General features: G+C 40.0%; 1 protein-coding gene and 12 non-coding genes across 13 annotated transcripts in view; 1 reads left to right on the top strand and 12 right to left on the bottom strand.

Moving 5' to 3' along the window:
- The first annotated feature begins 795 nt into the window (after nt 1–795).
- Nucleotides 796–21,344, top strand: part of LOC105924130 (interleukin-12 receptor subunit beta-2) — a 21,371-nt gene continuing 822 nt past the window's right edge. The window contains exons 1-13 of the mRNA XM_036141677.1: nt 796–906; nt 2,135–2,413; nt 2,983–3,106; nt 3,185–3,378; nt 3,611–3,756; nt 4,609–4,753; nt 6,602–6,666; nt 8,319–8,514; nt 8,665–8,841; nt 17,610–17,711; nt 17,843–17,989; nt 18,437–18,568; nt 20,478–20,574. Of these exons, the coding sequence (XP_035997570.1) occupies nt 843–906; nt 2,135–2,413; nt 2,983–3,106; nt 3,185–3,378; nt 3,611–3,756; nt 4,609–4,753; nt 6,602–6,666; nt 8,319–8,514; nt 8,665–8,841; nt 17,610–17,711; nt 17,843–17,989; nt 18,437–18,568; nt 20,478–20,574 (1,868 nt within the window). The 5' untranslated portion in view covers nt 796–842. The remainder of the gene's footprint in view (nt 907–2,134; nt 2,414–2,982; nt 3,107–3,184; nt 3,379–3,610; nt 3,757–4,608; nt 4,754–6,601; nt 6,667–8,318; nt 8,515–8,664; nt 8,842–17,609; nt 17,712–17,842; nt 17,990–18,436; nt 18,569–20,477; nt 20,575–21,344) is intronic.
- Nucleotides 10,355–10,428, bottom strand: trnat-cgu. The gene has a single exon. It is a non-coding gene; the product is annotated as a tRNA-Thr (tRNA).
- Nucleotides 11,001–11,074, bottom strand: trnat-ugu. Its single transcript has one exon. It is a non-coding gene; the product is annotated as a tRNA-Thr (tRNA).
- On the bottom strand, nt 11,961–12,034 carry trnat-cgu. Its single transcript has one exon. It is a non-coding gene; the product is annotated as a tRNA-Thr (tRNA).
- Nucleotides 12,350–12,423, bottom strand: trnat-agu. The gene has a single exon. It is a non-coding gene; the product is annotated as a tRNA-Thr (tRNA).
- Nucleotides 12,848–12,921, bottom strand: trnat-cgu. Its single transcript has one exon. It is a non-coding gene; the product is annotated as a tRNA-Thr (tRNA).
- Nucleotides 13,496–13,569, bottom strand: trnat-cgu. Its single transcript has one exon. It is a non-coding gene; the product is annotated as a tRNA-Thr (tRNA).
- Nucleotides 14,384–14,457, bottom strand: trnat-cgu. Its single transcript has one exon. It is a non-coding gene; the product is annotated as a tRNA-Thr (tRNA).
- On the bottom strand, nt 14,771–14,844 carry trnat-agu. Its single transcript has one exon. It is a non-coding gene; the product is annotated as a tRNA-Thr (tRNA).
- On the bottom strand, nt 15,269–15,342 carry trnat-cgu. The gene has a single exon. It is a non-coding gene; the product is annotated as a tRNA-Thr (tRNA).
- trnat-agu lies at nt 15,657–15,730 on the bottom strand. The gene has a single exon. It is a non-coding gene; the product is annotated as a tRNA-Thr (tRNA).
- Nucleotides 16,673–16,746, bottom strand: trnat-cgu. Its single transcript has one exon. It is a non-coding gene; the product is annotated as a tRNA-Thr (tRNA).
- trnat-agu lies at nt 17,032–17,105 on the bottom strand. The gene has a single exon. It is a non-coding gene; the product is annotated as a tRNA-Thr (tRNA).

The raw sequence follows: 21,344 nt of genomic DNA, 5'->3' as shown, positions 1-21,344 counted from the left end.
GAATGTGAACTGCTGTACAGTATTTCTGTTGTTTTCAGTCACTGCTGAAGCACAGGCCAATATGCTGAAACACAACAGAAATAGTTTATCACATGATCAAACAAGTGGTCGCATGGTTTCTTTATAAGTGATTTACGTAGTAGACACCATATGAATATAGATAAGCAGTAAAATATCATTTGGTTTATAAAGAGGGGGGGAACTACTCCAGTCAATCTGAAAGTATCTCCCACCATTTACCGCCTTGGTAGTCTGACCTCGCTGTAGAGGAGCACTTGCCCAGCCTCTTTCTTTCTTTTTTTTTTTTTTTTTTTTGCAGAATGCTTTTCTGGAGGGTTTTTTCGGCTGGGTGCGCGCAGTGTCTGTGAGGTGTTGGTGTCGTCACTCTCTGCAGTCGGGTGAAGTTTGTCACTTCAGCAGAGGCAGTCTCCCCACGGCGTGGCTCTGAGTGAAGATGCGTGGAAACAGACACGATGTCGGGGGACAAGCTTCGTGCGTCCCAGAGTGGATCTAAACGCGGACGGGACGCTGTGGATGCCACTCACTGGTGAGTTTATGGCACTTTTTGATCAAATAACAATTCCGCGTTAATTTCCTTTAGATGTGCGTTTTTACAAAACAACATAGGCCTACCTTTAATTTAATATGTATGTGCATTTAGATTTATTTAACGTATTAAGACTTAAAAAAACTTTAATTTCTCGCAATTCTTTTTGAATTTATGAATGTCTTTCTGCTTACGTGCCGTCTTTATTTTCTCCCCCTTTATCTTTAAGAGGAACCAATAGGCTCTCTGCGGCGATGTAAGGCTTGTGTTCTGGTTCTGGTGACTTACGTCGACGATGTTCCTCTCATGGTCCATTATTGTGGCCGCGGTTGCCTTGCTGGCCGTGCAGCTGAGCGCAGGTAAGCGCAAATATCCAGAGCGTATAAAACGCAACTCCTAACCACATGTCAACACACAGGGGCGTCTCAATAAACTAGAATGTCACTGAAAATGTTTCCAGCGATTTTGTTTCTGATCATTTTCATGGCACACGCACCTGGGAGGGTTAAGGAGAATAACGCGCAAAAAAAAATGGTGAAATGTCTGAGATAGCCAGTGCATCAAAACGCATTCAAGAGCGTGGAATTAAATAGTGCCTTTTCAAACCAATACTTTCCACTAAAAGCGCTTTACTCTGCCGTCACAAATTTTGGGCCCCATAACAAAATCTAAATCATCCCAAAGGCTCATATTTGGGATGATTTATCTTTTTAGGGGGCCCCTTTCAGTCAGGGCCCTTGGAATTGTCCTAACTTTTCCACCATTTACAGCACTCCTGACTGGAGCCACATTCACCATATCAGATTCACAGACGCATTGCAGGTATGGACAACGCTGGTGTTAACGGTTTTGAAAAGGGGAACTTGGACACCTGGACTCAAACCTACAACCCACGTAATGCGAGACAACTTCGCTACCCACTGAGTCACAGTCACACCGCCGCAGGGTCCCACCACACACTGATGCATCCAGGACATGGGCTACCACGGTCACATTGCGTGTGTTAGACCACCCCTGAACAAAATATGTCAGAGAAGATTGTTATTTGGGGCTGAGTAGGATTTTTAGAAGAGAGCAGATTTTGTGTTTCTTTTGGAAATCAAGATGCCAGAGTGTGGAGGAAGAGTGGAGAGGCACGGATTCCTTGTCTCTTGAGGTCTTGCTTGCTTTGTAGAGCAGAAAACTCATCTGGCCTAGAGTCTATGGAGAATCTGGGGTATTGTCAAGAGGTAGATGGGAAACTTGGGGACCCAACAACGCAGATGAGCAGACTGAGATTAAAGCAACCTGGAGCTTCCTGAACGTCTCAGCAGAACCACAGACCCATCACATGCCACGCTGCACAGATGCAGCAGCTCATGCAGCACTAGCCCAACCATAGTCAACCAAAACGAACAGAAGCAAATGCTTGAAATGATTTGCTTTTCAATTAAATTACAGAAAAGCGAATTTATTTTTGATGCAATTCTAATTTGTTCAGATGCGCCTGTGTAATAGTGGGTTAACGTGTCATTAGATTTGTGCAAAATTCTAGAAACGTTTACGTTCTGCAGTGTAATCAGGAGTAACGAGCCTTTCTGCGTCCAGGTGAGAGAACGTCCTGCGTGCTCTGGTCCAGCGCGGGAGACGTGGTGCGGCGAGGCACCAGCTTCGTGGTTTACTGCACCTTTAACCCCACATGCAAGACCTCCAGGTCCATCTCTAGATTCGACAGCAGCACCAGCTTTGAAAAGCAGACGCACGATCAGCACAACGAGACAACCATATCCCTGAGGGTGGAGAACATTACAGAGAAGACGACGTACAGCTGTTCGGCTAACTGTAACCCCTCACTGGACGACTGTGGAGTGGACATCTCAGCCGGATGTAAGCTGGGGACATATAGTGCTGCTGGAAGGGTTTTATTTTGCTGGTTATTTTAGACGTGAAACTTCCTTATGAGGCCAGTTTCCATTTGACACGGCAGGGATGGCTCCCTCAACGTTTGCAGCTTTATTGCTGACGACACAACTGAAAATGCTTCCCACTTATGAAAAAATTGGAAAAAATGAAAAGGAACCTCCGCAGAACACTTGCGTTCAAAGCTTTGCTGATCTAAAATGAGGTTAACTTTTAGGAAAGAGCAAAAAACAACAACAACAACAAAAAAAGGCACAACTTGTTCTGCTTTCTCTCTTTTGCTTAGTGACGCACTCTGTTCACAGCGAACTGCTGGGAGGTGATTTTTTTTTATCTGACTGAAGAAGTGTGGCTGTCATTTTCACACATGCAGCTACACAGCTTGCTTTGCAGAAGATTGAAACTTGCGTCTTTAATGCTGAGAAAAAAATGATGTTATTGGTTATTAATTTGTGCACAAAAAACAAAAAAAGACTGAACCTGGTTCTGTGAGGATGCATGTTTGAGAGCAATGTTTTGTCCACTTTCTTGTCCAGACCCACCAGATCGGCCCAGAAACATTTCGTGCATCTACAGGATCTTAAAAAACGACACCGGACGTGTGAATTGCTCTTGGGACAGAGGACGGGACACTTATCTTTGGAACCGCTACGTGCTGTGGTGAGCACGCTCTCCCACGTTGTTCTGCCGTTAAATGTTAGAGTAATTTGAAGTGAAACTTTGCTCCGTGGCTTTAAGGGTCAGTACTGGAAGTGGAAACCACATAGGAGGACCGGTCCCGATGTGCAACGTGTCCAATAAAGGAACCGAGTCGCCGTCGGCTAATTTCACTCTGCACAGATCTGCCCGGCTCATGGCGGTGTGGGTCCAAGCCCAGAACTCGCTGGGTTCTGTTAACTCCTCCGTCGTCAACTACACGCTCAGTGATATCGGTAAGGCCTTAAAAAAAAACTTGTGTTGTTAAAGTACAAATCCCTGCATGTATAACCACCCGCACTAATGATGTCTTCAACAGAATCATTGTATTTCCATAAATCTTTGACTCATTTCCAGTCACTCATTATACCAGCATCCTTCATGCGACCTTTGCACCATAATCCTGTTAGCCTTGCTTTTGCTTTTCGTTTTGTAATGTGTCCCATCGCTTTGTTCTCATCTGAGCAGTGATGCCGTCGACGCCCGTTGTTGATCGAGTCGAGTGCTCTTCCAGGAACTGCGCCATCAAAGTGGAGCAGCCTTTGCGGACTCAGCATCTGCAGATCCAGTATCGCGCCGAGCGGCAGCGAGACTGGACAACGTATCCAGACTCTGTAAGACGTTTGAACTCCCCTGCCGCTCAAAAACCTTTAGGGGCCTTTGCGTGAGATGTAGAAATTTGCAAAAAAGGCCATTCAAGATCTTTGAAGATGTTTGGCTGCTGTATGATCAGCTTGCTCTGAGCTTCTGCTGCTTCAGACCTGGAGGCAGAAATGAGTCGCATGGTCGATGTGTGAACAAGTGGATTCACAATTACTCACCAAGCTCAGGAATAACATGAAATTGTGACCTTTCAAGGTCCTTTGTACTGTTTCTTCATCATCGCAAGCCCATTATGATAAGCAAACTTCTGCCTTTAATGTTGATACCCTACTAAAGTATTCATACCCACTGAAGTTCTTTTTACATTTTGTAAAAACAATAACATGAGGAATAGCAAAATGATGAAAGAGTGCATACTTGTTTATGGATGGAAAGTGACCTGGTTTCACAATTTCTGTACAAATTGTGCATTTGTATTCAGCATTCCATACTGAGCACTTTTTTGAACTATTTTCTACAACCGGGCTGCAAGTCTCTGGAGGGATGTCGCTATCAGCTTTGCACATCCACAGGCTGAGGGTTTTCTCTAATACTTCTGTGTAAAATGGCTCAAGCTTAGTCAGATTGGATGGAGAGCGTCACTGAACCAGAATATTCAGGTCTTGCCACAGGTTTTCTGTTTGATTTAGGCCAGGACTTTGACTAGGTAATTCAAAAACATAAATGCGCTTTTACATGCACCATTGCATTGTAGCTCTGGCTGTATCCGTAGGGTTGTTGTCCTCCTGGAAGAACCTCTACTCCAGGAATTTTTCAGCCTCTAATAAGATTTATTTCATGACTGTCCTTGTGTTGGCCTACAGGCTGGACTGTTTACTTCATCCAATACCAAGCATATCTCCTCCTTGGAGCCATGCAGCCTGTACAGTTTCAGAGCCCGGTCCAGATTCAGCACCGGCCTGTGGAGTCAGTGGAGCCCGACCATCGCTAACCGCACCGAAGAAGAGGGTGAGTCTGTATCCAGCAGGAGTTTATCAATCTGTATAATCTGATTGAATTTGACTTCGTAAAGTGCCTTGAGATGACATGCTTCATGAATTGGCGCTATATAAATAAAATTTAATTTAATTTAATTGAACTGAATTGATTCAAGCACTGCTCATGCTGTCTATAGGCTAACCTCTATGGGACATTATCAACATGGTCCATCAAATAGTTCAGTAGTGTTTCCTTTAGTCTGGGTTTTTGAGGCTGCTATCAGATCACCACCAGCTGTCTGAAGGTGCAATGAAACCAGCAAAAAAGTGTGTTATTGCGTTTCTTACGGTGCGCAAAACCACTTTTTGCTGATAAGGCGACCAATGCACCACGTCCCAGCTGAGATTATTATATTGAACGCCTCTGGTGGATTTAGTTTAACTCCTTCTCGCACCAGTTAAGCATTAAGACATAGTTATGAAATCCGGTAAAGAGGGAAGCTGCGCTTTATAGGAAATGTTGCTGTATATTTGGTAGTTCTGATGGTGTGAAGATACGGAGATCGCTCTACATGTGTGTGAACCATGAATTTGCAACGGTGACAGGTCATCAGTTTCCACTTGCAGCAAGAGGCAGCAGAGCTGAGAAGCCTTTCGTTAAAGGGTGTGTAAGCAGTTATCGAAAACTTTGACTAAAGTAGTTTATAGCCTGCCAATTTTTATTGATAAGGGAGGCCAAGTCCAGATTTCTAACCTTTGAGCTCCATCTGTTTTTTTCTCAATCCCTCAAAGTAAAGGCTTAAATTGATCACACCCCTAGCAGATACGTATACTTGTTTTCCTCTACTCAGCTGTTGATTTGTGGTAAGAAGCAAGACAAGAAGTTGTTGACATGTTCAAAATCATTTGTACCCTTCTCGACAATCAGTGGAACACCTTTTCTTAGCTATTACAGCAAGATGGGTGCCATCTGGTGTTTTTGAACGTTCATCTTTTCCGATGAGCTCCACGTTTTTGAGGTTGGAAAGCTTTTTCTCCATCACCCTAATCTTTAGTTTCTTCCACAGACACTGTGTGACGTTCTAGTCAGGACTCTGGCCGGGCCACTTTAAAATGTTAATGGCTAACCATTTTTTCACTTTAGCCGTGTGTTATTGTCATACTGAAGCGTCCAGTGTCCCGCAAGACAAAGTTTCTCTACAGACTCCCTGATATGTTTGTTGTTTTTGAAAATCATGACCTAGAGAACCTTTTTCTTGATGTTGTTTACTTTGGTGAGGCTGTCTGTCGCATTGGCCTCACCACCACGTCTGACCACAAGGGTGATGCTCTCGGGGTTGAATACATTTTCTTTTTTACGCTAAAGGGAATGCTACAATATTGTAGCAAAGAGTACTTTTTCCCCCCATCTAAATACCAAAGGCCAGAAGTAGTCTTCTTTACCCATATGAGATTCTTCAAAGGCCAGAATCCCGTCATCATAGATATAAGGCAGGTCGTGAATGCAGAGAGTGCTGAAGAATACAAAGCAGGGTGGAGTGGTGTCAAACACAGCTGCGAGCTGTTGTCTTTGTGTGAAAGTACCCCTTCCTGTTTTTTTTTTTTTTTAACAAACATCTGCAGGAAAATAAATTACCAAAACCGGCAGCATATGTATTGACCATGTTTTATGCTTGCTGGAGGATTCTAAGAGCGTCAGATGGAAAGCTTTTCAGTTTAAAGGGGTTTCTGAGATTCTCCTCACTGGACTAGTACAACATGTTGAGCAATGCACAACAAAGAACGGCATGCAGATTTGTCAGTTCAGAGGGAAACATGCATCAAGTGTCTATTAAAACAAATACTTAAAAAAAATAACTTTCTATGTTTGGTTTTGAAGCTCCTGCCCATGCTCTGGATGTGTGGCTCGCCACCGACCTTCAGTCCATCAGAGTCTACTGGAAAGTAAGTTTTAAAATCCATTCAGTTTTTTTAAATATCATAACATAACTGTTTTTTCATTTTCTGAATTTTTAAAAGCTGTTGACAAAGTTTACGAATTCTTGAAAATTTATTGTGGTATGCCTAGATATGACTTGGGGGAACTGCCCCTTTAACTTAAAACCATGTAGATAAGAGTCCTTATTATTATTATTATTATTATTATTATTATTATTATTATTATTATTATTATTATTATTATTATATAATTTGTGGGATTTGATACTGTAAATGTAACCTCAGGAATGGTTTCCAGATTCCAGAGCACCTTTATCCACAGGGGACACTTGATGTGTTCCCTGGCCTACAGGTCTTGTGGCAAACCCTGAACTAGACCTTTAACAAGGGCAGTCTTCTGCCACACGGATGGTCAGATAAGTGAATCTCTGCAGCTTCTCCAGAGATACCATTGGCCTCTTAGCTGCTTCTCTGATTATTTTTCCCCCCGGACTAGCTTGTCAATTTTGGTGTACAGTCATGTCTCGATTTGTTTGCAGTTGTGCCATAATCTCTCCACTTTTGGATGACTGATTTAATTAATTTGTGTGCGATGTCGTTCACATCATGGGGAAACATAGTTTTATTCATTGAATAAAACATCGACTACTAGTGGCAGTGAAAAGCAATAATTATTTTTCAATAATCCTCAAACAATTATAGACCTCCATATTCAGATGTAAGATGAAAATACACCCTATACTATGGGTCTACCACCTCTGTGCTACAGAAAAAAAGCAAATTAAAGAATTAGTTTAAGAATCTCTCTCTCTCTCTCAGAATCAGAAATACTTGAATAATCACAAATTACTGAACATAGATAGATAGATAGATAGATAGATAGATAGATAGATAGATAGATAGATAGATAGATAGATAGATAGATAGATAGATAGATAGATAGATAGATAGATAGATAGATAGATAGATAGATAGATAGATAGATAGATAGATAGATAGATAGATAGATAGATAGATAGATAGATAGATAGATAGATAGATAGATAGATAGATAGATAGATAGATAGATAGATACCACTTCTTGAACTTGCATAAAAACTTTAGGAACCTATTGAAGAAATTCATTCAGAAATGCAGATCTCATTGTTCAGAACTATGTTAATATCCTGGCCGACCATCCTGTTTCACCATCACTCGACCTTTGCAGCACATAATACGTGCATATATACGACATGAATCTGAGGCTTTCTCATATCTCCATTGTTCCCCAGCAGGCCTCTTCACGCTGCTGCATGCTCACGGGGCTGTAACGGTAGTAACACTTTCTAATCTCCATGCCTCCCTGCCTTGTTCTGCACAAACTAAAGGTCAAACCTTGACCACTTCTTGTGACATCCTCACACTGAAAGACACACGGATTAACCACCCCTACCAAGCACACAGTTACACACACACACACACACACTCAGGGGTAACTGAAACCTGACAGTAGACACCGCAGTTTCAGTTTACAAGAAAGAGAGGAGCTGAACAGAAATGATGTGTCTTACACACTCATCTTGCGGTGTGGCTGTAAATCCATGGCGACAGCAATCACTCACTGAAGCAAAGGAGACATGCAACTCAGAGGTAATGTCAGGATTTCCCAAACATTTCAGGAGTCCATCAAGTCCGTCTGCAGTGGGAGCATCAGCCAGTACACCATCAAGGTTAACAACAGGGTCGTCACGAGGGTCGGTCCGGATATCAAGAACCATTCTGTCCCTCCCTGCACCGACTGTGAAGTGACAGTACAGGCTGTGAACTCTAAAGGCTCGTCGCCTCCAGCAACCATAACAACCCATCACACAAAAGGTAAAAAAAAGAGAATGAAATCCGTCTACCTGAACACTTTTTATCTAATCTTCACCTAATTGTTCTGAAACAGTTTCTGAAACCAGTTTTATGTATGTGTGTGTGTGTGTGTGTGTGTGTGTGTTTTTTTTTTTTGTTGTTTTTTTTTAGCCAAGCCTGTTCTTGATGTTCAAGCCTCAGCAGTCAACCACTCTGTCACCATCTCCTGGATAAAACCCAAAACTGCATGTGCCTACTATGTGGTGGAGTGGTACTCCCAGGGGCACATGTTGGACGAGCTCAGATGGGTCAGACTGGGCGGGAATGAAACCTTCATTATCATCTCAGGTAAGAAGTTAGAGCCAGGCTGCAGTTTGGGATTTGGACCCAGGATTTTAATCCCTTCTACTTTAGGAAGTCAAAGCACCTGGCTATTAAAGAGAAACATTTTGTGTTCAACAAGTTGCAGGACGACTTGGCTGTAAGAATATACTTCACCACTTGTGTTGTTTATATTTATTCTCATTAGGAAATGATTCCCTTTTCACATCTACTGAGGTTTTGTAAAATGATGTACTATTGTTTAATTAAACACAAAGCAATGACTTGAGACTTGATTAAATCAAATGCAAATAAGATCCTTGCATAACTGCCCTTTTGTGTAGCAAACTGCCTCGTCTTTTTTAATGACCATACAATGACCTCCCCTCAAAGTGTGGTGCAAAATTAATTATGTACACTGATGGCACTGTCATGTTTAGTCATGGCAGGAACACACAAGAGGTGGCAATGAGGCTTACAAAGGAGATGGAAAAGGTTGCTACATGGCTTCAAAGTTTTTGTCTTACCATAAATGTTCATTGTTGCTATGTATTTTACAAATGCACGTAAATTATCAAACTGCCCTGATATTTGTTTAAATGAGAATAAAATACCGAAGCCGTCCAATTGCTGCTAACGAGTTTGTTGTTTACCCCAAAACCTTTTCTTTTAATAGCCAGGTGCTTTGACTTCCCAAGATACAGATGCTTTTACCAACTAAGCCACAGTACCTCTGCTGGAGTTTATTGGTCATTTTCCAAAATCTCAGGAGATACGAAAAAAGGAATTAATTGCAAAAGCCATTAAAGATCAACGGCACAATTGCTAAAATGCCTTCATCCATGATGCACTGCTCGTTTTTTGTTTTTTTTGTGTTTTTTTTACACAAGGAGCTTTTTGAAATAAGATCCTTGCCCTTCGGTGTAACAAACTGCCTCATCTTTTTTAAAGAAACATACAGACACAAGACTGCATTAGCCCATAAACCCTTTACATCAACATTAAATATTACTTTTCCATTAAGGTGATTTCACAAAGTAGAGGCACTGCTGGGATTTGAACCCAGGATCTCCTGTTTACTAGACAGGCACTTTGACCGACTAAGCCACAGCGCCTCTTAATAGCAAAACTTTTATGTAAAACTAGCTAGTTGGTGGTGATGGTCGTTTTCCAAGACGTCAGGAGACGTGAAAAGGAAACGCTTTCTAAAAGCCTTAAATATGAACAACATAAGCGGTCCAATTGCTGCTAACGAGTTTGTTGTTGACCCCAAAACATTTTTCTTTTTAATAGCCAGGTGCTTTGACTTCCCAAGATAAAGCTTGCATTGTTACTTTTCTTTTAGATACCTATTTAGGCATATTTTTTAACAAACCTCTGGCAATTAAACAACATTTAATTAGGTCAAGGTGCAAAGCCAACCCAAAGCTTCTGGAAATAGCATAGCTAAAATCCAAAGGCGTACACTAAGAATGGATCACCTTGTCTTTTTAGCCATTTTAATGAACAGACACCCCATTGAAGAGGAACACCTAGCCATAGGTACTGCTGGGATTTGAACCCAGGATCTCCTGTTTACGAGACAGATGCTTTCACCAACTAAGCCACAGTACCTCTGCTGGAGTTTAGCGGTCATTTTCCAAAATCTCAGGAGATACGAAAAAGGAATTAATTGCAAAAGCCATTAAAGATCAACTGCACTATTGCTAAAATGTCTTCATCCATGATGCACTGCTCTTGTTTATTTTTTTATTTTTTTTAAAAAACAAGGAGCTTTGAGCTTCTTGAAATAAGATCCTCGCCCTTTGGTGTAACAAACTGCTTCATCTTTTTTAAAGAACTATAAGACTGCATTAGCCTAAAAACCCTTTCCATCAACATTAAATTTCCAATTAAGGTGATTTTACAAAGTACCCCAAAACGTTTTCTTTTAATAGCCAGGTGCTTTGACTTCCCAAGATAAAGCTTGTATTGTTACTTTTCTTTTAGATACCTATTTAGGCATTTTTTTTTTAACAGAGCTGTGGCAATTAAACAACCTTTAATTAGGTCAGGGTGCTAAGCCAACCTAAAGCTTCTGGAAATAGCATAGCTAAAATCCAAAGGTGTACACTAAGAAAGAGATCATCTTTTCTTTTTTGCCATTTAAATGAAAGGACACCCATTGAAGAGGAACACCTAGCCATAGGTACTGCGGGGATTTGAACCCAGGATCTCCTGTTTACAAGACAGATGCTTTCACCAACTAAGCCACAGTACCTGTGCTGGAGTTTAGTGGTCATTTTCCAAAATCTCAGGAGATACGAAAAAGGAATTAATTGCAAAAGCCATTAAAGATCGACGACACAATTGCTAAAATGTCTTCATCCATGATGCACTGCATGAATTGCTAAAATGTCTTTATCCATGATGCACTGCATGAATTGCTAAAATGTCTTCATCCATGATGCACTGCTCTTTTTTTTTTTTTTTTTTTTTTTTAAACAAGGAGCTTTTTGAAATAAGATCCTTGCCCTTTGGTGTAACAAACTGCCTCATCTTTTTTAAAGAAACATACAGACACAAGACTGAATTGGCCCATAAACCATTTCCATCTCTCCCAGCAACATTAAATGTTACTTTTCCATTATGGCGATTTCACAAAGTAGAGGCACTGCTGGGATTTGAACCCAGGATCTCCTGTTTACTAGACAGGCACTTTGACCGACTAAGCCACAGCGCCTCTTAACAGCAAAACTTTTATGTAAAACTAGCTAGTTGGTGGTGATGGTCGTTTTCCAAGACGTCAGGAGACGTGAAAAGGAAACGCTTTCTAAAAGCCTTAAATATGAACAACATAAGCGGTCCAATTGCTGCTAACGAGTTTGTTGTTTACCCCAAAACCTTTTCTTTTAATAGCCAGGTGCTTTGACTTCCCAAGATAAAGCTTGCTTTGTTACTTTTCTTTTAGATACCTAAATAGGCATATTTTTTTAACAGACCTCTGGCAATTAAACAACATTTAAGTAGGTCAGGGTGCAAAGCCAACCTAAAGCTTCTGGAAATAGCATAGCTAAAATCCAAAGGCGTACACTAAGAAAGGATCACCCTGTCTTTTTAGCCATTTTAATGAAAGGACACCCCATTGAAGAGGAACACCTAGCCATAGGTACTGCTGGGATTTGAACCCAGGATCTCCTGTTTACGAGACAGATGCTTTCACCAACTAAGCCACAGTACCTCTGCTGGAGTTTAGTGGTCATTTTCCAAAATCTCAGGAGATACGAAAAAGGAATTAATTGCAAAAGCCATTAAAGATCGACAACACAATTGCTAAAATGTCTTCATCCATGATGCACTGCTCTTGTTTAAATTTTTTTTTTTTTTAAAAAACAAGTAGCTTTGAGCTTCTTGAAATAAGATCCTTGCCCTTTGGTGTAACAAACTGGCTCCTCTTTTTTAAAGAAAAATACAGACACAAGACTGCATTAGCCCATAAAACCCTTTACATGAACATTAAATATTACTTTTCCATTAAGGTGATTTCACAAAGTAGAGGCACTGCTGGGATTTGAACCCAGGATCTCCTGTTTACTAGACAGGCACTTTGACCAACTAAGCCACAGCGCCTCTTAATGGCAAAACTTTTATGTAAAACTAGCTAGTTGGTGGTGATGGTCGTTTTCCAAGCCATCAGGAGACATGAAAAGGAAACGCTTTCTAAAAGCCTTAAATATGAACAACATAAGCGGTCCAATTGCTGCTAACGAGTTTGTTGTTTTACCCCAAAACCTTTTCTTTTAATAGCCAGGTGCTTTGACTTCCCAAGATAAAGCTTGCTTTGTTAGTTTTCTTTTAGATACCTACCTTGGCATATTTTTTAACAAGCCTGTCGCAATTAAACAACATTTAATTAGGTCAGGGTGCAAAGCCAACCCAAAGCTTTTGGAAATAGCATAGCTAAAGTCCAAAGCTGTACACTAAGAATGGATCACCTTGTCTTTTTAGCCATTTTAATGAAAGGACATCCTATTGAAGAGGAACACCTAGCCATAGGTACTGCTGGGATTTGAACCCAGGATCTCCTGTTTACGAGACAGATGCTTTCACCAACTAAGCCACAGTACCTCTGCTGGAGTTTAGCGGTCATTTTCCAAAATCTCAGGAGATACGAAAAAGGAATTAATTGCAAAAGCCATTAAGATCAACTGCACTATTGCTAAAATGTCTTCATCCATGATGCACAGCTCTTGTTTATTTATTTATTTATTTTTTTTAAAAACAAGGAGCTTTGAGCTTCTTGAAATAAGATCCTCGCCCTTTGGTGTAACAAACTGCTTCATCTTTTTTAAAGAACTATAAGACTGCGTTAGCCTAAAAACCCTTTCCATCAACATTAAATTTCCAATTAAGGTGATTTTACAAAGTACCCCAAAACCTTTTCTTTTAATAGCCAGGTGCTTTGACTTCCCAAGATAAAGCTTGTATTGTTACTTTTCTTTTAGATACCTAAATAGGCATATTTTTTTAACAGACCTCTGGCAATTAAACAACCTTTAATTAGGTGAGGGTGCAAAGCCAACCCAAAGCTTCTGGAAATAGCATAGCTAAAATCCAAAAGTGTACACTAAGAAAGGGATCATCTTGTCTTTTTAGCCATTTTAATGAAAGGACACCCCATTGAAGAGGAACACCTAGCCATAGGTACTGCTGGGATTTGAACCCAGGATCTCCTGTTTACGAGACAGATGCTTTCACCAACTAAGCCACAGTACCTCTGCTGGAGTTTAGTGGTCATTTTCCAAAATCTCAGGAGATACGAAAAAGGAATTAATTGCAAAAGTCATTAAAGATCGACAACACAATTGCTAAAATGTCTTCATCCATGATGCACTGCTCTTGTTTAATTTTTTTTTTTTTTTAAAAACAAGTAGCTTTGAGCTTCTTGAAATAAGATCCTTGCCCTTTGGTGTAACAAACTGGCTCCTCTTTTTTAAAGAAAAATACAGACACAAGACTGCATTAGCCCATAAAACCCTTTACATGAACATTAAATATTACTTTTCCATTAAGGTGATTTCACAAAGTAGAGGCACTGCTGGGATTTGAATCCAGGATCTCCTGTTTACTAGACAGGCACTTTGACCAACTAAGCCACAGCGCCTCTTAATGGCAAAACTTTTATGTAAAACTAGCTAGTTGGTAGTGATGGTCGTTTTCCAAGCCATCAGGAGACATGAAAAGGAAACGCTTTCTAAAAGCCTTAAATATGAACAACATAAGCGGTCCAATTGCTGCTAACGAGTTTGTTGTTTTACCCCAAAACCTTTTCTTTTAATAGCCAGGTGCTTTGACTTCCCAAGATAAAGCTTGCTTTGTTACTTTTCTTTTAGATACCTACCTTGGCATATTTTTTTAACAAACCTGTCGCAATTAAACAACCTTTAATTAGGTGAGGGTGCAAAGCCAACCCAAAGCTTCTGGAAATAGCATAGCTGAAATCCAAAGGTGTACACTAAGAAAGGGATCATCTTGTCTTTTTAGCCATTTTAATGAAAGGACACCCCATTGAAGTTGAACACCTAGCCATAGGTACTGCTGGGATTTGAACCCAGGATCTCCTGTTTACGAGACAGATGCTTTCACCAACTAAGCCACAGTACCTCTGCTGGAGTTTAGTGGTCATTTTCCAAAATCTCAGGAGATACGAAAAAGGAATTAATTGCAAAAGCCATTAAAGATCAACGGCACAATTGCTAAAATGTCTTCATCCATGATGCACTGCTCTTTTTTTTTTTTTTTTTTTTTAAACAAGGAGCTTTTTGAAATAAGATCCTTGCCCTTTGGTGTAACAAACTGCCTCATCTTTTTTAAAGAAACATACAGACACAAGACTGAATTGGCCCATAAACCATTTCCATCTCTCTTCCAGCAACATTAAATGTTACTTTTCCATTATGGTGATTTCACAAAGTAGAGGCACTGCTGGGATTTGAACCCAGGATCTCCTGTTTACTAGACAGGCACTTTGACCAACTAAGCCACAGCGCCTCTTAATAGCAAAACTTTTATGTAAAACTAGCTAGTTGGTGGTGATGGTCGTTTTCCAAGTCGTCAGGAGACGTGAAAAGGAAACGCTTTCTAAAAGCCTTAAATATGAACAACATAAGCGGTCCAATTGCTGCTAACGAGTTTGTTGTTTACCCCAAAACCTTTTCTTTTAATAGCCAGGTGCTTTGACTTCCCAAGATAAAGCTTGCTTTGTTACTTTTCTTTTAGATACCTAAATAGGCATATTTTTTTAACAGACCTCTGGCAATTAAACAACATTTAAGTAGGTCAGGGTGCAAAGCCAACCTAAAGCTTCTGGAAATAGCATAGCTAAAATCCAAAGGCGTACACTAAGAAAGGATCACCCTGTCTTTTTAGCCATTTTAATGAAAGGACACCCCATTGAAGAGGAACACCTAGCCATAGGTACTGCTGGGATTTGAACCCAGGATCTCCTGTTTACGAGACAGATGCTTTCACCAACTAAGCCACAGTACCTCTGCTGGAGTTTAGTGGTCATTTTCCAAAATCTCAGGAGATACGAAAAAGGAATTAATTGCAAAAGCCATTAAAGATCGACAACACAATTGCTAAAATGTCTTCATCCATGATGCACTGCTCTTGTTTAAATTTTTTTTTTTTTTAAAAACAAGTAGCTTTGAGCTTCTTGAAATAAGATCCTTGCCCTTTGGTGTAACAAACTGGCTCCTCTTTTTTAAAGAAAAATACAGACACAAGACTGCATTAGCCCATAAAACCCTTTACATGAACATTAAATATTACTTTTCCATTAAGGTGATTTCACAAAGTAGAGGCACTGCTGGGATTTGAACCCAGGATCTCCTGTTTACTAGACAGGCACTTTGACCAACTAAGCCACAGCGCCTCTTAATGGCAAAACTTTTATGTAAAACTAGCTAGTTGGTGGTGATGGTCGTTTTCCAAGCCATCAGGAGACATGAAAAGGAAACGCTTTCTAAAAGCCTTAAATATGAACAACATAAGCGGTCCAATTGCTGCTAACGAGTTTGTTGTTTTACCCCAAAACCTTTTCTTTTAATAGCCAGGTGCTTTGACTTCCCAAGATAAAGCTTGCTTTGTTAGTTTTCTTTTAGATACCTACCTTGGCATATTTTTTAACAAGCCTGTCGCAATTAAACAACATTTAATTAGGTCAGGGTGCAAAGCCAACCCAAAGCTTTTGGAAATAGCATAGCTAAAGTCCAAAGCTGTACACTAAGAATGGATCACCTTGTCTTTTTAGCCATTTTAATGAAAGGACATCCTATTGAAGAGGAACACCTAGCCATAGGTACTGCTGGGATTTGAACCCAGGATCTTCTGGGATCTTCTTCATCCATGATGCACAGCTCTTGTTTATTTATTTATTTATTTTTTTTAAAAACAAGGAGCTTTGAGCTTCTTGAAATAAGATCCTCGCCCTTTGGTGTAACAAACTGCTTCATCTTTTTTAAAGAACTATAAGACTGCGTTAGCCTAAAAACCCTTTCCATCAACATTAAATTTCCAATTAAGGTGATTTTACAAAGTACCCCAAAACCTTTTCTTTTAATAGCCAGGTGCTTTGACTTTCCAAGATAAAGCTTGTATTGTTACTTTTCTTTTAGATACCTAAATAGGCATATATTTTTTTTAACAGAGCTGTGGCAATTAAACAACCTTTAATTAGGTCAGGGTGCAAAGCCAACCCAAAGCTTCTGGAAATAGCATAGCTAAAATCCAAAGGTGTACACTAAGAAAGGGATCATCTTGTCTTTTTAGCCATTTTAATGAAAGGACACCCCATTGAAGAGGAACACCTAGCCATAGGTACTGCTGGGATTTGAACCCAGGATCTCCTGTTTACGAGACAGATGCTTTCACCAACTAAGCCACAGTACCTCTGCTGGAGTTTAGTGGTCATTTTCCAAAATCTCAGGACATACGAAAAAGCCATTAAAGATCGACAACACAATTGCTAAAATGTTTTCATCCATGATGCACTACTCGTTTTTTTTTTGTTTTTGTTTTTTTTAAACAAGGAGCTTTGAGCTTCTTGAAATAAGATCGTTGCCCTTTGGTGTAACAAACTGCCTCATCTTTTATAAAGAAACATAGAACTGTATTAGCCCATAAACCATTTCCATTAAATATTACTTTTCCCATTAAGGCGATTTGACAAAGTAGAGGCACTGCTGGGATTTGAACCCAGGATCTCCTGTTTACTAGACAGGCACTTTGACCAACTAAGCCACAGCGCCTCTTAATAGCAAAACTTTTATGTAAAACTAGCTAGTTGGTGGTGATGGTCGTTTTCCAAGACATCAGGAGACGTGAAAAGCAAACGCTTTCTAAAAGCCTTAAATCTCAGAAGATATGATTTTATTTAACAAGAACGTGCCTTAAGCTTCTGTGAATAATAAGGAAAATATTGTTCCTTGTATAGCTGCCCAAACTTTCTCGTCTTTTTTAATAAAACATACAGGCATGAAGGAAGACAAAGCACTTTTCCCCATCAGCCATTTCCATCTCCATCCATAAACATTCAACATAAATTCCCCCCTGAAGAGATTCCATAAAACATGGTTACTCCAGGGATTTTAACCCAGGGCTCTTCTGTCTACACAGCCACCAGAGCACCTCACTCTTGTTGTTTTCCACCTTTCACCATAGATCGGTTGACATGAGGAAAGGACTAGCTTCCTAATATGTCACGTTAATTACATGTGTATTTAAGTAATTTGGTAATTTTTTCAATTTTGCAGACATTAAATCATGGCAGTGCTATGAAGGAGCAGTGTATGTTTTCTACAACGAGAGCTCAGTCAGCAAGACCAGCTTTCAACGGATTGCCACTTTGGAGGCAGGTACGGTTCAAAGGTGTGATTTTTGTCTTTGTGCCTGTATTTGTAATTTGATCATAAAGGGCCACACAGAGATTTTATCCATGTAAGTTTGAACTGTCTAACACGGGTTTTGGGTTCTGCGTCCTTCGTAGCTCCGGAGATAGGTCCATTGGTCCAAGAAAAGGTGGAGGGGAACAAAGTGACGGTTGAATGGAAGGACCTTCCCAGGGCCCAGCGCAGGGGATGCATCACAAGGTTTACCATCTATCTGGAGAACAGCAAAGGAGAACAAAAGAGTTGTAAGGAAAATGCCATTAAAATCCTACTGAAGCTGTCATGTCGCATTATGCCTTTTTAACCATACATTTCTGTTATGTTACTGAGGTCCTTTTAATGCTTGTTAAATAAAGGGGGAGTTGCAGCTACGTGCAGCTTGTTCTGCCATGCGGAGAGGATGTGGTTAGGGGCAAAAACACTTCGCTGCCAAAGCTTGTCAGCACATTGCTGCTGCCAGCCTCGTTTATGTAATTAACAGCTCCCAGTCCAGGATTATGAAAATCCATCCCTGGTCGTTTTGGCTTTTTGAAATCTGTGAGCCTAAGAAAAGCTTGACGTTTTTTTTTTTTCTGTTAAAATTACACACGAGCATTCAGCTGGAGAAAACTAAAATCAATTGTTGATTGAACTGATAATGCACGGATAGTTTTGCTGTGAATGACACCTTTTGTGTGTCGACACCTTTCCAGACTTTGCACAAGCATCAAAAAGGGCGTTCGAGATTGAAGGTCTACCTCCCGATCTCTACAGCCTATGCATGAGTGCTTCGACTTCGAAAGGAGAAGGTCCTGCAGGTCAGAAGATCAAGTTCTACATTGAGGGTGAGCACCTTTTCATCGGTTTGTAAGGCAATATACATAGATACAATATACATTTATTGGCAATCTCTGGTGAGATTGTTTACGTACTATAATAAATTCAGGGCTGAATAAATTCTAATGCTCTCCGCTCACCCCACAGATTCTCTATAGGGTTTAGGTCCTTGAAACGAGAGGGCTATGAAATAAGGTTTATTTCTTCTTTCTGTCCAGTGAAGCATTTCTATGTTGATTTGGATCATTGTACTGCTGAGAGACCCGTTTTAAATGGGTTTTTTGGGCACAGTGTGCTATATTTTTATTTAAAATCCCCAAGTAATTTGAAGAGTTCATACGGTCATTCTAGCAAACGTTCCCAGGCCCACAGCATCACAGAACCTTACCTAACAGTGGGCGTGAGGTACTTTTTCACTTACAGTATTTACTTCATTTATTGTAAAACCCACCCAGAGAATTTGTTGCAGACTCAATCAGTCTTTGCCTTATCTGACTGACGTACAAGGTTCCAGTTAAAGTCCCAGTAGAGTTCAGCAAACCTCACACACTTACATTTTATTTAGTTACAATGGAAAATTGTTAATCTTATCATACTCTTTAGCAGTGAGCTTTGAATTTTTGGTTTCTCCCTTGCCATCCTGCTCACTGAGTGTAGAGAGTGTAGGAGAACATGGGTCCTCATCCAGCCTACTGGCTAAAGAAAAATGGGCCACCATGTCTCATTATTTTTATAACCATGGGAAGCTGCAAGTCATGGATCACAAATTAGAAGATTTTCAAAAGTCAGATCAGCTTGAGATGTAACGTATACACTAAAATTATCTTCAGCTGCATTCAGTTTAAAGGAGATTGTTGAATGTACCAATAATTGTTGCACAAGTAACTGTATGAAAAATTATTTCCTCGCTCAGTAAACATACTCAAATTAAAGGATTGACTTCTCTCAAAAAAATTAAATGTAAGATTAGGCTGCTGCTGTTTTTTACATATCTTTATCATTCATCTTTATAAAAATTTTTTGCCCATGTCTGTGTGTTAACATAAACATTTTTTTTTCCAATACTGACATCGCCTTGTTGGAATATTTTAGCACTAGACAATGAATATAACATAAACGATAAAAGACTTAATGAACAGACTAATTTAGATAACTGTGCAAAAAGTTGAATGACATTAGATTGACTTCCAACAAGACACAGCTCAGTAAATGTAGCTTCATCTTTTAGTCTGGTCCGGTGCAGGCTAATTGCAAAACATAAGTCTCCACAGTATCCTTTAGGCCACTGTTTTTGTGGGAGCAAATCCAGACTATATATTAAAGCAGGCGAACTGAAAAGATCTTGTCTTATCAGTGTGATATGGGAGCAGATAACAAGTCTGGTACCACTCCTTACAAGTGTGCTGCAGCAGGACCGAGGCAGAGACTCTGACGAGTGGTAGGGGAGGAGTTTCCCTCCTCTCTCTAGGGTGAATTGTTTGTATAAGTAGAAAGATGTCATCCTAAATTTAGAAATTACCCACCAGAGGACCCACAACCATCCATTGTCTAAACTGTGTAGGGTTGACGGCCGAGCCCAGGGGGCCCAGGGGGAGTGCTGGCCCCCGGCCCTTGTCCAGGGTGTACAAGGGCCGGGGGCCCACGGACAGGTCGCCAGTCCCTCACACCCCTGCATTATTATGTTTTTACAGTTGATGTAACATAGAAATCTATTAATCTGAAAGGAAGATTAGTAGCCAGTTAATGCACAGGTGAACAAATTTTGCTTTAGATATTAACTTCATTTTCAACTGTACGGAAGTTGCATCTGTCATTTGCTGCAACCCATCCTTTACGGTGATGCTGCCACTTTCTACTCTTCTCGCTGATTTTATTGGTGTGTGGTGTAATGTTTTTTTCTGTGCTTTCCTGTTGCAGAAGATGACCAGCTCTCCCCTGTGCTGATGGGTTTATTGGTCACCGTCATGTTGTTGTTTACCTTGTGTCTGTGGAAGAGCTCAGCCGTAAAGAATAGGTATGTATGGGACCCGTAGACAGGGTTATAGTCTTTAGACATTATTAGGTCCCTGAAAGGAAGTTCATTTCCCCAATTAATTTTATTAGTTGTAATAATAATAATAGCAGCTATCATATAAACAATACAGACAATAGACAAGACAGAAGGATAAGAAGTGACTTATAAAAGTTAAAGGTGATCAATCTAAAACACATTTGCAAAAGATAAAACCCTGGAGCAAAGACTTGAAGTAAAAATGAATGATAAAAGCTGATGTTGAAGTTAATATTAAATATAAAGTGCAGCAATTAGATAGTAACCTTAAATCAGGACCTGACTTAATGTCCTGATCCTGCAGTTTGTATGCTAAATTTTTTGCATACTTTTATATATTATATATATTTTTTCATTGAAACCATGTTGTGATTTTTTGCACTTCACAACTGCTTTAACGAGCTGAGTCATACAATTATGATTAAGTACAAGGAAAACTGCATTTTATGAGGCAATAAAATGGGAAAAGGTTGAAGGGTTGGTAATGCCAAAATATGCACAGTATCTTAAAATTGTTCATACCCCTTGCAAATTTTGCATCTTTTTCATTCAGCCAAGAAGTTTGTATCTAATAGGAAACAAGACAGCAGAAAATGGCATGTTGAAAATGATTTAGACCCTTCTCATTATTCACTGGAAAGATATTGATTGAATTACAGTGATACAATCCTTTTCATCAATGCTGACCACCTTTTTGCCTCTACCCACTGGTATTTTGATCTTGATTCATCTTT

The sequence above is a fragment of the Fundulus heteroclitus genome, chromosome 9 (genome assembly GCF_011125445.2).
Source record: "Fundulus heteroclitus isolate FHET01 chromosome 9, MU-UCD_Fhet_4.1, whole genome shotgun sequence".
Classification (NCBI taxonomy): Eukaryota; Metazoa; Chordata; class Actinopteri; order Cyprinodontiformes; family Fundulidae; genus Fundulus; species Fundulus heteroclitus.
This window is presented reverse-complemented; position numbering and strand designations above follow the sequence as displayed.